The 14,016-nt window shown below is 45.8% G+C and overlaps 1 protein-coding gene across 1 annotated transcript in view; it reads left to right on the forward strand.

Moving 5' to 3' along the window:
• Nucleotides 1–3,020: 3,020 nt before the first annotated feature.
• The window catches only part of WIF1 (Wnt inhibitory factor 1), a 44,699-nt gene continuing 33,703 nt past the window's right edge, over nucleotides 3,021–14,016 (forward strand). Inside the window, exons 1-2 of the mRNA XM_086472165.1 lie at nucleotides 3,021–3,153; nucleotides 3,274–3,413. Coding sequence (XP_086328291.1) covers nucleotides 3,021–3,153; nucleotides 3,274–3,413 — 273 coding nt within the window. The remainder of the gene's footprint in view (nucleotides 3,154–3,273; nucleotides 3,414–14,016) is intronic.

Raw genomic sequence — 14,016 nt, forward strand, 5'->3', positions numbered from 1 at the left:
AGAATGGCAGGGGTTGGAAGGGACCTCTGGAGATCATCTAGTCCAACCCCCCTGCTAAAGCACGTTACCCAGAGCAGGTCACACAGGAACGCGTCCAGGCGGGTTTTGAATACCTCTAGAGCAGGAGACTCCACAACCTCCCTGGGCAGCCTGTTCCAGTGCTCTGCCACCCTCAGAGTAAAGAATTTTTTTCCTCATGTTCAGATGGACCTTTCTGTGCCCCAATTTGTGCCTGATGCCCCTTGTCCTGTTGCTGGGCACCACTGAAAGAGCCTGGCCCCATCCTCTTGACACCCGCCCTTTAGATACTTATAAGCGTTGATAAGGTCCCCTCAGTCTTCTCTTTACCAAGCTAAACAGCCCCAGCTCTCTCAGCCTTTCCTCATAAGAGAGATGCTCCAGCCCCCTAATCATCTTTCTAGCCCCCTCCACTGGACTGTCTCCAGTAGTTCCCTGTCCCTCTTGAACTGGGGCACCCAAAACTGGGCACAGTACTCCAGATGTGGCTTCACCAGGGGAGAGTGGAGGGGGAGGAGAAACTCCCTCGACCTGCTGGCCACACTCTTCTTAATGCAGCCCAGGACATCATTGGCCTTCTTGGCCTCAAGGGCAAGTTAGTTCTGTTAGACTACATGTGCTGACTCCAGCTTTTGGAGTCTAAGCTTTTTCAGCTGGACAAGTTACTAGGGATCCACCTGAGGATTTAGGAGAACTGTGTTCCAGCCTACATTTGCCCATGAATGTATTCCTTGGGTACACTTGGGCAAGTCACTCCCTCCCTGCATCCCAGCTCCCCACTCATAAAATGGAGCAAAGCTGGGAGGAAAAGTGTTTGAAAGTGCCGGGAGGTGCGCAGGTGCCTTCCGTGTGCTTGTATATGGAAAATATAGAGATGTTGTTTTAATGTTGTGCTTCATAATTACAGGGTATTCATGAATGTACACCTATATATACACACATACATGCAACATGTAACCATATGTGTTTTCTGCTGGTACACATGTGTGCTGTCCTGGGAAATCTGGCAAGAAAATCCTGAGCAGACAGATCGATAGAAATGAGGGAGAGGTATCTACTCCAGGACAGAAACAGCGATATGGGATTAGTGAAGTGATCCGTCAATGGTAGCAGAGTATTCCTCAGAAGGAGATGCAGGAAAACTCACAGCACAGCACGTCAGTGGGAGGGCGAGGTCCTCTCAAGTGTTGAACCATAAACCTTCTGCTTAAAAAAATTACTGTTACCAGTTCGGCTGTGCTCTTCAGACATCAAAAAGAAAAATGATGACACAGCTCAGTACCTTTGAGGGCTGGAGCACCTCCCCTGCGAGGACAGGCTGAGTTGGGGTTGTTCGACCTGGGGAAGAGAAGGCTCCGGGGAGACCTTACAGCGGCCTTCTAGGAAAAGGAAAGCTGGGGAGAGACTCTTTACCAGGAAGTGCAGTGACAGGACAAGGGGTAATGGTTTCAACTTGAAAGAGGGTAGATTTAGATCAGATATTAGGAAGAACTTCTTCACTGTGAGGGTGGTGAGGCACTGGAGCAGGTTGCCCAGAGAAGCTGTGGCTGCCCCCTCCCTGGCAGTGTTCAAGGCCAGGTTGGATGGGGCTTTGAGCAACCTGGTCTAGCAGAAGGTGTCCCTGCCCATGGCAGGGGGTTGGAACTAGATGATCTTTGAGGTCTCTTCCAACCCAAACCATTCTGTGATTCTGTGATATTTTCACTGTGTGTAAGATGACATGGCAGACTCTGCTTGAATGGATCTGTCTGGAAAAGCAAGACCAGCTTCATGTCTTTTCCCATGACCTGGAGAATGCCGTTTCAGGCAGTTAATCCAGAGGTAACTTTTGCAGTCACACTACCAGGATGGGATGGAGTACATCAGCATCTACGGCAGCATTCACAGACGGAAAATACCCTCCAGCTCCTTCCAGAACATTGCAGACAGAAACTTGGGGGGTTTACTCAAACTTCCTCTCTCCTGGTTAGTTTTAGCTGTTAAAAAAAAGCTTGTTTTTTTTTTTTTTTCTTATGAAAGAATCCAGAAAATTTTGAGACAATATTTTTTATTCCTTTAAAAGGCATGATGCTGTTTAAATAACTTTTTTGAATAGGGAATTCTTTCAGCTTTACTAAGCTTCTATATTGAGCCAGCTCTACTTTCTGTGTAAATGGCAACATTTCAGTGTTTTTCGGAGCCTCCGCTGTTTGTGAGACCTTTGGACAAATGCAAGGTGAAAGCCTTTTCTCTCCTTGGCCCATTGTCATATTTACCACGCAGTTCCCTGGAGCAGGGAAGAGCTGTCCCTGCTGCACCCTTGGGCTGGCGGTTGGTTCCACGGCCTGGCCTGCCAGTGCGGTGGGCGCCAAGCCCAGCTTTGCTGGATCCCACTGGGACCTCCCGCCCAACGGGACCTGCGTGCTGTTCCGGTGATGCTTCCCCAACCCCTAACCCAACCGCCAGCTGACCGCGACGGCCACGCTTCGGTTCTTGATGCAGACACGAGTTTCTCCAGCGACGCTCTGGTGACGGCGGCGGTGCCATCTTGACTGCCAGGGTGGTGACGACCACCGGGAGAGGGGCGGGCACACGCGGCACCTCGTGCACAGCCTGTGCCGGGCACGGCGGCCCTGGGGCACGTCTGCCGTGACGGGGGAGGTGCGGGTCACTCCCCGCGCCCCGCCGCTCGGCCGCGCCCACGCAGGAGCGGCGGCGGCCGCCCGACGCCCGGGGGAGCGGAGGGCTGACAGCCCAGCCGCGCCGTCGCCACGCGTGGCACCGCCGTGCAGCCGCCGTCCGCGGCGGGGGAAGGAGCTCGCCAGCACCAAGCCCCTCGCCGCCCGCGGGAAGCCCTGCGCGGCTGCCACGGCCCCCGCCGCCCGCCCCGCCCCGCGCCCCCCTCCCGCCGCCGCCGCCGCCGCCGGGGCCGCCCCGCGCCTGTGGGCGCGCAGCGGCAGAGGGCAGGCGCGGCCGGAGCGGCAGCGGCAGCGGCAGGCGGCGAGCCCCGGTCGCGGCGGAGCATGGCCCCGGCGGGGCGGCTCTGCGCCGCGCTGCTCTGCGGCGCCCTCAGCCTCTGCAGCCTGCGGGCCGCGCCGCGGCAGCCCGACACCCTCTACATGTGGATCGACGCCCAGCAGGCGCGGGTCCTCATCGGTAAGCGGGGGCCGCTCCCCCAGACGGCTGCCGCGGCGGGGCGGCGGGCGGGGAGCCCTGCGCGGAGCGGAGCGGGGCTCGGCGGGGCTGGCGCCCATCGCGCCCCTTTGCCTTTCGCAGGCTTCGAGGAGGACATTCTGATCGTGTCCGAGGGGAAGATGGCCCCCTTCACCCACGACTTCAGGAAAGCCCAGCAGAGGATGCCCGCCATCCCCGTCAGCATCCACGCCATGAACTTCACCTGGCAGGCGACGGGACGGGTAGGCGCAGAGGTGGGGCTGCGGCAGGTGGTTTGGCTTTGGAGGAGCTGAGGAAACCCTCTGCGAGGCGTCGTGCCGGGGCGGCCGCGGGTGTGCGTGGCCCGCCGCCGTGCCCCTCGCCGGAGCGGGCGGGCGGGCAGCGCCGTGGGCTCCGCGGGGCCCCGGGGGCGGGCGGGCGGGCAGCGGGGGGCGCGGGTAGACCGCTGGGAACCTCTGCCCGGAGGGTGGGGAGCCCGGCAGGCGGGCGAGGCGTGAGCAGGCAGCCGGGGTTCGCGGGGAAGGCACCGGTTGTCTTCGCTTCTAACAACGTTTTACCTGACAGTGCTTGTGTGGATGAGCTCTTCTTTCGGCTTTCTTTAGCTTGTGGACACGTACTACAGGTTGTTCACTGATCTCTGTTTACTAAACACTCATGCTTAATGTCTAGTTCTGGTAAATAATAATTCTTTTCTGCAGACTTAATTTTATCAAGTTTAATTGCAAACCCAAGAAAATCCACAGTGTATTGAATCCTTTGGATTCTTCTGTTGAAAAGATAAGAATGCGTGACATTTTCATGAAGAAACATGTGCATGATTTGACACACTGACAACATATGTTAAATTTGCATAAAGCTGAAACATGTTACCATGCCTTATCATGGACGCGGGAAAAAAATCATTTCAACATAAAAATGCCAGATAAAATTAATTCATTTTTACAATGCTGAACATTGACTTTATACTTATAATAAAGAGCTTGGTAAAGATGGAAGAATATTTACCTTCAAATACTCAGTGAAAATCGGTTGTATAATTCAGCTAATTGCAGCTTCACAAATTTGGTTGTGGTTTTGGTTGTTTTAAAATACTCTTTCTAACTACAGGGCTTGTTTGGCTTTGAGGTGTTGTCGGAGGCGCTTGTAATTTTTGCTAACCTTACAAAGGCTTTGAGTTTAGGAAACACTTTGCCTCCTCTTCTAGAGAGGGAGGGGAACGTGGAGAGACAAAACTTAGTCACAAAGGCTAAGTGACTAGCTCAAGGTCTTTGGTGTTCCAGTCCAGCTCTACAGAGAAAACAGCTTTGTACACCAAGGGCTGGCATTTAAATACCTGGAAATAATTAGTGTGTTTTGGGACTGTATTTCCTCCTCCGTTTCTCTACCAGCTTCAGTTGCTGTCCATGATAAAACTACCTTTTTTTTTGGAAAGGAGGATTGAGATGTTAGACTGAACTTGTCCTTCTTCTCTTGTCTGTCCATCTGTCTTGTGCTGTTCTCTCCCTCCTTGGCTGCCTACAGGTAGCTCGTTAGGAAAAGATCATTATAACACTGATTTCAGTGGGAAGAGTCACAGGCTTAAAGACAGCATAGACGAGTGTTCCCCTTGATGCAACTTGCAGGATGAAATCCCTTCTGAGCAGCAGCAAAGCTGTTTAACCCATTATTCCTCCTCCTCTTTACTGAATTACTTAATTCCTGATAGACAAAACATAGTAAATTAAATACCTGAATGGTTAAACTAGCATCATTGCACTACTATGTTCCTAAAACAGTGTGTTAATTCTCAGATATTTATGAGTCAAACAGGTGGTAGGACTGAGAGACTCCGCATTTGGAGATTTTATAATCCCATCGAGCTACTCCTTACAAATTTATCTGTGTGTACAGTCGTAAGCATTGGCACTCCAGTCTTATGGCTGTGGATATTTAGATACTTAGGCAGGTCTGCAGGTGAAGAGCAGGATTTCAACCAGCAGCCTAAGCTAAGGCAGGAGTTTCAACCCTCTAGTGTTTTAGCAGTTGGGGGAAAAAATGGACATACTTAGCATCCTAAAGAAAATGTCTACTTTTTGGTATCACAAACAGTCTGGTTGGTTTTTGCATCCCTTAGAAGGGTTTGAGTACACCTGCCTGTTACTCACAGTTATTGTCATCCTCTGTGGAAACCAGGGCACTTTCTGTCCGTATGCTGCCCAGCCCTTTACATGATGAGAATAGGCAGGAAAAAACATGAGTGTGTATTCTGTAGCCCATAGGGCAGCAACATTATTGCCCACAGTAGTGTTGCAAAGAGAAGTAGGACAAAAGTTATTAGTGGCAAAAGAGCACAGTTTCTCCGGAATTTTAAGTATGTTATGAGAGGAAGAAATGAGTAAATTCTAAATTTTTTCAGTGTTCTCTTTTGTTTTTATGTATATATGTTCTTAGAAATTTCCATTGACGTGTCCAGGAAAGTACTAAATACTTGCTACCTTTATTCTGGCAGAATACTTTTTTCTGTGAATTTCCTAAGTCAGGGAAGGGAAAGTGGGAGTGGAGGGGAGAACAGAAGGAGAGGAAGGGAAGAGAAGAAGGAAAGGGAGAAGAGAGGCAGGAAAGGAAGAAGGAAAATAAATGGAAATTAGCACTCTTTGAAAGAAGAAAGACATTCAAGATGTTGAAGCAGTAAAGTGCTTTCTGTAAAACAAAAGTTGTCTCCTGTTTGGTAAAACTGAAATAATTTCTTCTGCAAGTCTTGCATCTTGTGCCTTATAGACCTCTTAACCTTCTGTCCCACTTGAGATTTGAAGATGTTTCTCTAGGGCCTCAACGTTTTGGGGTCTGTCAGTAGTATATACACAATCTCTAGCAATAGCTAGACCCTTTTTGGGTCTATAGACATCAGACGTCTCCTGAGTAGGTACAGGAGACCCTAAGTCCTTACATGCTTCCTGCCCCTGATGGCAACAAGACAGGGGGGTGAGGGAGCAGCTGGGTGGGTGCCTGGCACTGCACCTGGGATCTCCAGCAGGGTAGGGTGAAGTCTCTCCTGACAGGTACCTTGCATCCCTGTTTACGTCTGCAGAAAGTGAGTGTAAATATCCTGTGGGCAGATTCCACCTGCTCTCCTGAGGTAAATAATGATCCAAGCTGTAGATGAGTAAATAATCCAACCCAGGGAGTGGTTATACTTCTCGGTCCTGCACTGCTGCATGTGTCCATATCCTAGTTCAGAAATGTCTGCTGAAAGGAACATTTTAAGGACTAGATTATACCTGTATTCTGTGTAAACTGAAGTGGTAAAAACCCACTACATTTAGGTGTTATGTTTCTAATACAGTTGCTTTTGTGCCCTGGATCCATTTTATGTGGAAAAGATTTTGTATGGTAAAAAAAAAATTAAAGGCTTTTTCACTAGAAAGCAAAGAAAAGTGTTAGTTTGTTTTAGTCCTTAGTCCGTTAGTTCTAGTTAATTATTGGGAAGTATTAGGGGAAACCCAAAATTTAAGGGTCTGAAGGTGCGGAATACTTACTGTTTCTGGTGAAGTTAGGATGAGCCAGGTGTTACAAGAAGGCTGGAGTACTGCAGAATGGGATTGTTACGTTTTTATCCACTTTATGGTTTTACCTATGAGTTTAAACATAAGATGACAGATGTTATGGTCTCTAGAAGAAATGTGATCTGGGTAAATTGGTAGTCAGAAAGATTGCTCCTTGATTTGAAAGGTTTTTAAAAAGCAAAAATCAGTGGTAATATATAGCATACAGTAGGCATCTGTGTAACCACTAGAGCTCACTGGTGTGCTTCTTGCTCTTACTCTGTATGGTGTTTGCAAAAGAAAGAATAATGACTTTTGGGGGTCTTGTCTTCCGGGGAAGATTGCGCTTAAAGACTTCCCAATGAGAGAAGAATAGACCTTATTATGCTAACTAATGCTGTGGCATGTTTCACTATGTCCACCAGTGGAAGGTACCAAAGATCACACTGATAATGTCGTCTCTACAGCGTTTAGGAACTTATGACAGGTATTTAAGCTCCAAATCCACAAAAGCCAGTATGTATGCTTAACTTTCAGTGGGACTTCTGACAGCAATAGAATTAAGTTCATATGTGAGTGAGTATTAGTGGGAGAGAACCATATCGACAAAAAAGGTTGATCAGTGCACAGGGAGCAAGTGCTTAGTGATAGAGCAGCAGCCGGGTTGATTTAATAGATGAGAGATGAAAAAAGAAACCAAAAAGCAAGTTGGAATTTTTGTTCTGTGGTAGTCTCTGGTCTGATCCACAGAAACAATCAGTCTGGGCCATAACCTGCCCAGGCTGCTTTATTCCTTTCTGATATAGGGGGAGTATTTGGGCTCAGATGAATTATTGCAGCAGCGTGCTTCCTACTCTCAGCTGTCGTGAGCCAGCTCCCATGGCTCCTCTCCTGTTGCACGGTTGAGTGCATGCCCATGATGTGACATCTGAATACTCAGTGCTGTGCTGGTGCATGAATGGGATGTGGCTGACGTGACTGGAGGATGCATGTATATATATCTTAATGGTGCGTGGATATTGCATGTATATTACGTGCTAAAGATATATCCAGCCTGGTGCTGCTGGATGCATGCCATTTTGTGATATGGCAGTGGTGGTTCTGCCCTATGACAGGAGATGTGCATGTGTGTACAAGGGGTTCAAGTGCTGGGGAACGGTCTTTGGTCTGAGAGTGCTTCTGGTCACAAGAGCACAAGTGTCGGGAGATAAGGGAGCATCCCAGCATGTAGTCCTCCGGGCCCTTAGAAGAGGCAGTTGGACCTGTCCCTATCGGAAAGGCTGGGTTACTTCTGATCAAAGAGTTATTGATAACCTTGAGTAAAGCAAAATGATGCCCACCTCTTAAGAAAAGGGGATATATGTCATCAGTGCATTTTCCAGCATCATTTCTATATTGTAAAGTGGAGCTTAGGAACGGTATGTATTTACAGCTCCTGGAGGCTAGTTCTGATCTCAGCAATGTGACCATCAACCCCGAATAGCTCAATTGATTTCTTTGGAATTACCTTATATTGCTGAGATGTAGCCTGACCCATGGAGCTAAAATGAAATATCCAGCCGTGCCAGGAGAAGGGTTTTTTCCTTGCCCAGAGGAAGGCTAACAGACTACCAATTTTAAGGCATTATTGATGCGATAGGGTGCTCCATTCAAACATCACTATTTCCCCGATAAAATGAAAGAAAACAAAAAACAGTGAAATACAAAACATGTAGATCTTCAAAGGAGACTTTTCTTCAAAGAAACAGCCAAACTTTTTTGTAAATAACTTATTCATTCCTAGTGATTACAGTGATGCTTTTCAGCTTAAAAAATGTCTTATACGCACAATTTAGGGTTTTTTTCCCCAATAAAAGTATGGCTATTCTGGAAGTTTGGTCAAGGCAATTGCATAAACTCATACTCTTGGGATTTACAGTAGTACCTTCACTGTGGTTTCATGTCACCAAACAGAGGAAATACTTTGTTTTCTGACCTCTGTACCAAAATTTCCATGTGGAATGTGAAGATGTTTACATACTGTGAGCATGATTTTTAGACAGAGGGTTCTCATATTGAGAGCACAGCTCCAAACCTTTAATACATAGATTCTGCTCAGCTGTGGTATTTTGCATCTCAGTGTTGTAGACATGCCACCAGGGATCAAAGTAATCCTGTAGAGATCCCACTTTCTTAGTAAAGCAGGCATGTGCCAGCCATCTGTTGTATCTGCTGATAGAAAACAGCAGTAAAGTTTCTCAAAGTTTTGCCAAGAAGAAAAGGGGGGGGATTTATTGCTCAGCAGAGATGAGTTACAAGGCACCTTGTAGTGTAAGCTACATCTGGTTTCCATAGTAATTTACATGGTATATATGTAAACTACACAATTATTCTTTTTACACAGCAGTGTAAAGCTGTGTTAAATAAACAGTTCTTCAATATTTTCATTGTTTATCCTTTCTATAAATATTCTAATACATTTTTAACAAAAAAAGCTTAAGTCATAAAATATTTTCACTGCTTTTACAGTAGTAGCTGCATTGTACAACATAACTGTTGAAAAGCACTGGAACAAACAGGATACCCCAGCCTTCAAGACTGTGTTTTGTGAAAACGTACAGATTTCTCTCCCCATGTTACTAACAGTTTTTCTGAAGTATAAAATCCAGGCTATGTTGCTTTCCTCTTCTTTCTGGAAGTGAAAATGTTTTCTGTCAACATCACCTCTTTTTTGTAGATGGTTTCCCAAGTATGTTCTTAGTGGTCTAAAACTAATGCCATTACAAGTAATGCCATGGAGTAAAAAGTAAGAATAACTGTAATGAGAACTAACTGGAAGAGGTTTTAATGTATTTGACTACTTCTGTGTTGGTATCGCACTTTCCAAAGAAGATTTTTGGGTAGCTACGAGTATGACTGCCTTGCTTCTAGCCTCACTCTTCCTAGGGCATGCACTTGTGTAAGGAATATGGTGTGACCCAGCGCTTTCAAAATGGTGATACATAGTAGGTACTTGCATCACGTTGAACAGAATTTTAAGTATTGTATACCTGGGCCCAGAGCAATGAGTTCCTGATAACAGTCTTTTTAAAGCTTTCAAGAAAATGCATCTCAAAACCTTTTTTGTTTTGTCTTCTTGTGGCTTTACACTTGGCTTGCCAGGGTTTGTTCTTCTTTTATTTTCCTTTTTGTGTACAAATTCCACCTTTTGGAAGATGCTACTTTACTTCTATTGGTATCTTTTATTCTGCTGTTCAACCATGTTGGATTTTTGTTTCACTGGGTTTTTTTCATTAGCTTGTTTGCTTTTTAACTGTTTATTTGTGGCTGAACTTTTCACTATATCCTACTGTAGCCCAGACATGGCGGAAAGTGTAGTCACCCAAAATGCACAGCAAAGAACAGACAGTTGCATTGCAATGCTTAGTCTTTCTGTAACAAAACACACAGTGTTATTTGCAGTGAATTGTATGTATAACGTGTAGATGTCTGTTGCTGCAGGTGTATGTTTCACAGAAAGTAGGAGATAGCTCTATTAGTATTTTCTGTTATGTAAATGGCTTTTTTGAAAATTGTAAATGGAAGAAGCACAAAATCAATCACATTTTGGATAGGTTGTTGAATGTACAGTTGACTTCGCATTTTTTCATTTCTGTTTGGTTTTTGGAGACTGACATTTTGAAACCTTAATTATAATAAACTGTGGTTGTAATAAAATATATGTAATAATGTAATGAAAGACTGGCTCTTTTTATACAAAGTAAAGTTGAGATCCATGTACAAAAAGCAGCTGGGCTGAGACACTTCGAGCTGATCTAATTGGATAAAGTAACAGAAGTCCTACTTGGTGAGTACACACGCGTTGAGATCAGATGTGTTTTTCCCTTGGGTGGCACCTTGGCAGATGATGTGTGTGAGCTGACAGTCCTACAGGGCCTCTGCCTGTGTCACTGGTCCTCCCAGTCTCTAACGAGACCTGTCAGCCTGTAGAAGAACCTGAAGATTCATCTCTTTCCTTACACTTACTGCATAGAAGAAAAAGCTAAATAGGGAAAAACAGATAGGTCCTCAAACTTCTGTGAGGTGCTTTCCCATCCCTTCATGCCCCTTCCCTGGACTCACTCTGGTATGTCCATGTCTTTTGCACTGGGGAGCCCAGGACTGGACCCAGCACTCCAGGTGTGTCCCACTAGGGCTGAGCACCTCCCTTGACCTGCTGGCAGTGCTCTGCCTCATGGAGCCCAGGAGACTGTTGACTGCCTCTGCCACAAGGGCACATTGCTGCCTTGTGGTCAACTTGGTGTCCACTAGGACCACCAGCTCCTCTGCAAAGCTGCTTTCCACCTGGGTGGTCCGAAGCACGTGCTGGTGCCTGGGGTTGTTCCTCCCCAGGTGCACAACTTTGTAGTTCCCCTTGTTGAACTTCATGAGGTTCCTGTCAGCCTGTTCCTCCAGCCTCTTGAGGTCCCTCTGAATGGCAGCACAACCTTCTGGTTTATCAGCCACTCCTCTCAGACTTGTATCATCTGCAAACTTCCTGGGGATGCCCTCTGTCACAATATCCAGATCACTGATTAAGATATTAAACAGATGAGGCCCAGTATCAACCCCTGAGGTACCTCGCTAGTGACTGGCCTCCAGCTGGACTTCATGCTGCTGCTGATAACCCACTGAGCCTGGCAGTGCAGCAGTCCACCTCACTTACGTAAATTCCACTTCCTCACTTCTGCTGTGGGGATGTTGTGGGAGACACTGCTGGAAACCTTACTAATGTCAAGGTAAACAAAATCCACTGCTCCCCTCTCATCCCCCAAGCCAGCCGTTAACACAAAATGGACCAGGCAGGAACATAAAACTGAGACTGACTTGTACAATCACAAGGAAGCAGCAAACCAAAATCTGCCTCAAAAAAAGTAATATAAATAAAGCAGATACAGTGATACTGTTGTACAGAGGCACTGAGAAGACTTTATCCAGCTATGATACCTGAAATCCGCCAGAGTTTGTGGATTCGTAGTCCATTCATAGAAGACCACTTAGCTGCACAGAAATGATGATGAGGAGTTACCTAACAAATCTGTCTGACATGGAGAAGAAGCACGTGTGGAATAGAAATGCCTTAGTGAAGGCTTATGAAAATTTGGGGTGCATTTTTTTCAGCCAAACAACAAGAAGACCCCTGGATTTTTTGCATCTAGTATGAAAGTTTGCTTTGTTTTGCAACCAACTGGTGGAATTCAGCTTCTTTGGCTATACAAGGAAAAGTGGGCAATTACCTTCCAGCTGCTTCAGCACTTGCTGCTATCTCTGCCAAATACTTCAATAAATAATTTAGAGACCAAATGCTGCTTTCAGAGCTGGTCCCACAAATCCTCTGAAGTTGCCCTTTAGCCTGGATAAACAGTTAGCTAAACCCAACCAATCCTAAAGGAAATAAATGTGCCTGACATCAAACCTGGCAATCTCCCAGCCTCAGGTTTTGGCCTGTTACCAGGGAAAACAAAACTCCCCAAACAGCAGCCCACTAATGAGAAGACCTGTCACCAGCTCTGAGCGCTGAAGCACAGAAACCAGTAGCAAGAGCAGCAGAGCCAGCCCTCACAATGATGGCTGACAAGAGAGGAGGAGAGGGCAGGCTTTTGGACCATACTGACCATCAGAGAATGAGTTCACAGCTTTCAGTACTGCTGTTATGAACCTAAGGAAGACATGGAGAGATCACAACTTGTTGATGAGCAGAAGATAGACTCTCCCTGCAATGTTTTCTACTTGCTCTCAACTTGCAAATGTGTGAATATTGATATAGTCAATGGAAATCCGAGACTAAAAACCGCATAGGCAAATAACCAAGTCCACTGAACACCTTCAGTAAGGAGTACAAGTACCAACTTCAGCCTTTTCCTTTTAAACTGCAGTAAACACTGCTTTCATTTTTCCAAGTTTGAGCCTTAGCCAGGTCTCTTTCTTGCAGAGGTTCTGCGAAATAAACTCAACTGTTGAAACAGAGTCCATTTGAGTGACCAGGTTGAAACAAACCTATTTTTCCTTTGTGAATCCACCTATCCATGCAAGCAGTTATGTGCCTGCGGTATTCCACACAGGGACTTTCAGGGAGAACGGGCAGGTTGCACAGCAGAACTCACTGGCATCTGCCAGAGAGGAAGAGGAGGCAAAATACAGCTACCTGGATCTGTAATCAGAAGCAACAGATGAAATGCAGAGCCGTAGTAAGAGTTGGGAAATAATTTGCTAGGAGGATGTGTGACCATTACCTTGGTTGATTTATTTTTTTAGTTTGTGCTGGGTTTTTTTTATCTCCCTCCATTCAGTTTTGCACAGAAACATCTATTCAGATTGCATAGGCATGGTCTGATTTCTGTATTGGCAAAGGAGCGTAGCTGAAAGCTTATGACCCAACATATTGCTCGCCTCCAGTCAGAGCTGTGATATTTTGGTGTTAGGTACAGGGTGGAGAAGATTATACTGTCCCTTACAGGCTGAAATTAGAGGCCTTTAGCACATCAAGAACCACTTGGGTTTCACATTTTTATTTGACGTAACACTAGCTTTTCTTCGATGGGACGAAGTCTGCACCTTATTGTGCCCACTAATAGAGTGCACATTTGAATTGTGTCAGTGTGAATATCCTATTCAGTTTGTCAACCCTTTTTAATTGTCCTGCCAAACATTTGGAGTCAAGTAAACTTTGTAATTTAAATAGTTAGTGCCATGATGACACTGTTACTATGATTTGTTTAGACAGCAATTAGTTGAAACCTAAAAGTAGAATTACAAGATTTAAAACATTCCTAAGTATTTAACTTATGTAAGTAAGACCTTATTAATCCAAAAATAAGATTTTCTCATCCTGTAAAATACAATCAAGTTCATTCAATTAAATTAATGGGGAAATATTTAAAAGGATGACGAATCTCAAAGTTTGCTGGCTGGAGGAATGGTTACCTGGAGGTATAGAGCTCTCAGCCTCTGCAAATTTTTGTGAAATCTCTCGTTTCTCCACCTCTCCCCAAGCCCAACAGCTCCAGCAGAAACTTCTGTCTCTAGGTTTACATATATTTCTTGTCCCTGTCTGCAAAGATTGAGGTAACTGCAGTAAGGTCTTTCCCTCCTTCTTGGTTTAGAGCAGGTGATGAGGCATTCCTAGGTTCTTCAAGATTTCTTCCTTTCCCCAGGCCAGAGGTTTTATGAAGAGTGGAAGCAGAAAGCCAGTTTTGTGACAGATGGAAAGAAAGGGATGGCCACTGCCCTTCTGTGAAAGTGATATTGCAAGATTCTTCTCTCTCTGATTCCTTTATAACTCCCTATCACTCCCCATCAAAACAGA

This window comes from Leptosomus discolor, chromosome 1 (genome assembly GCF_034619465.1).
Source record: "Leptosomus discolor isolate bLepDis1 chromosome 1, bLepDis1.hap2, whole genome shotgun sequence".
Lineage (NCBI taxonomy): Eukaryota > Metazoa > Chordata > Aves > Leptosomiformes > Leptosomidae > Leptosomus > Leptosomus discolor.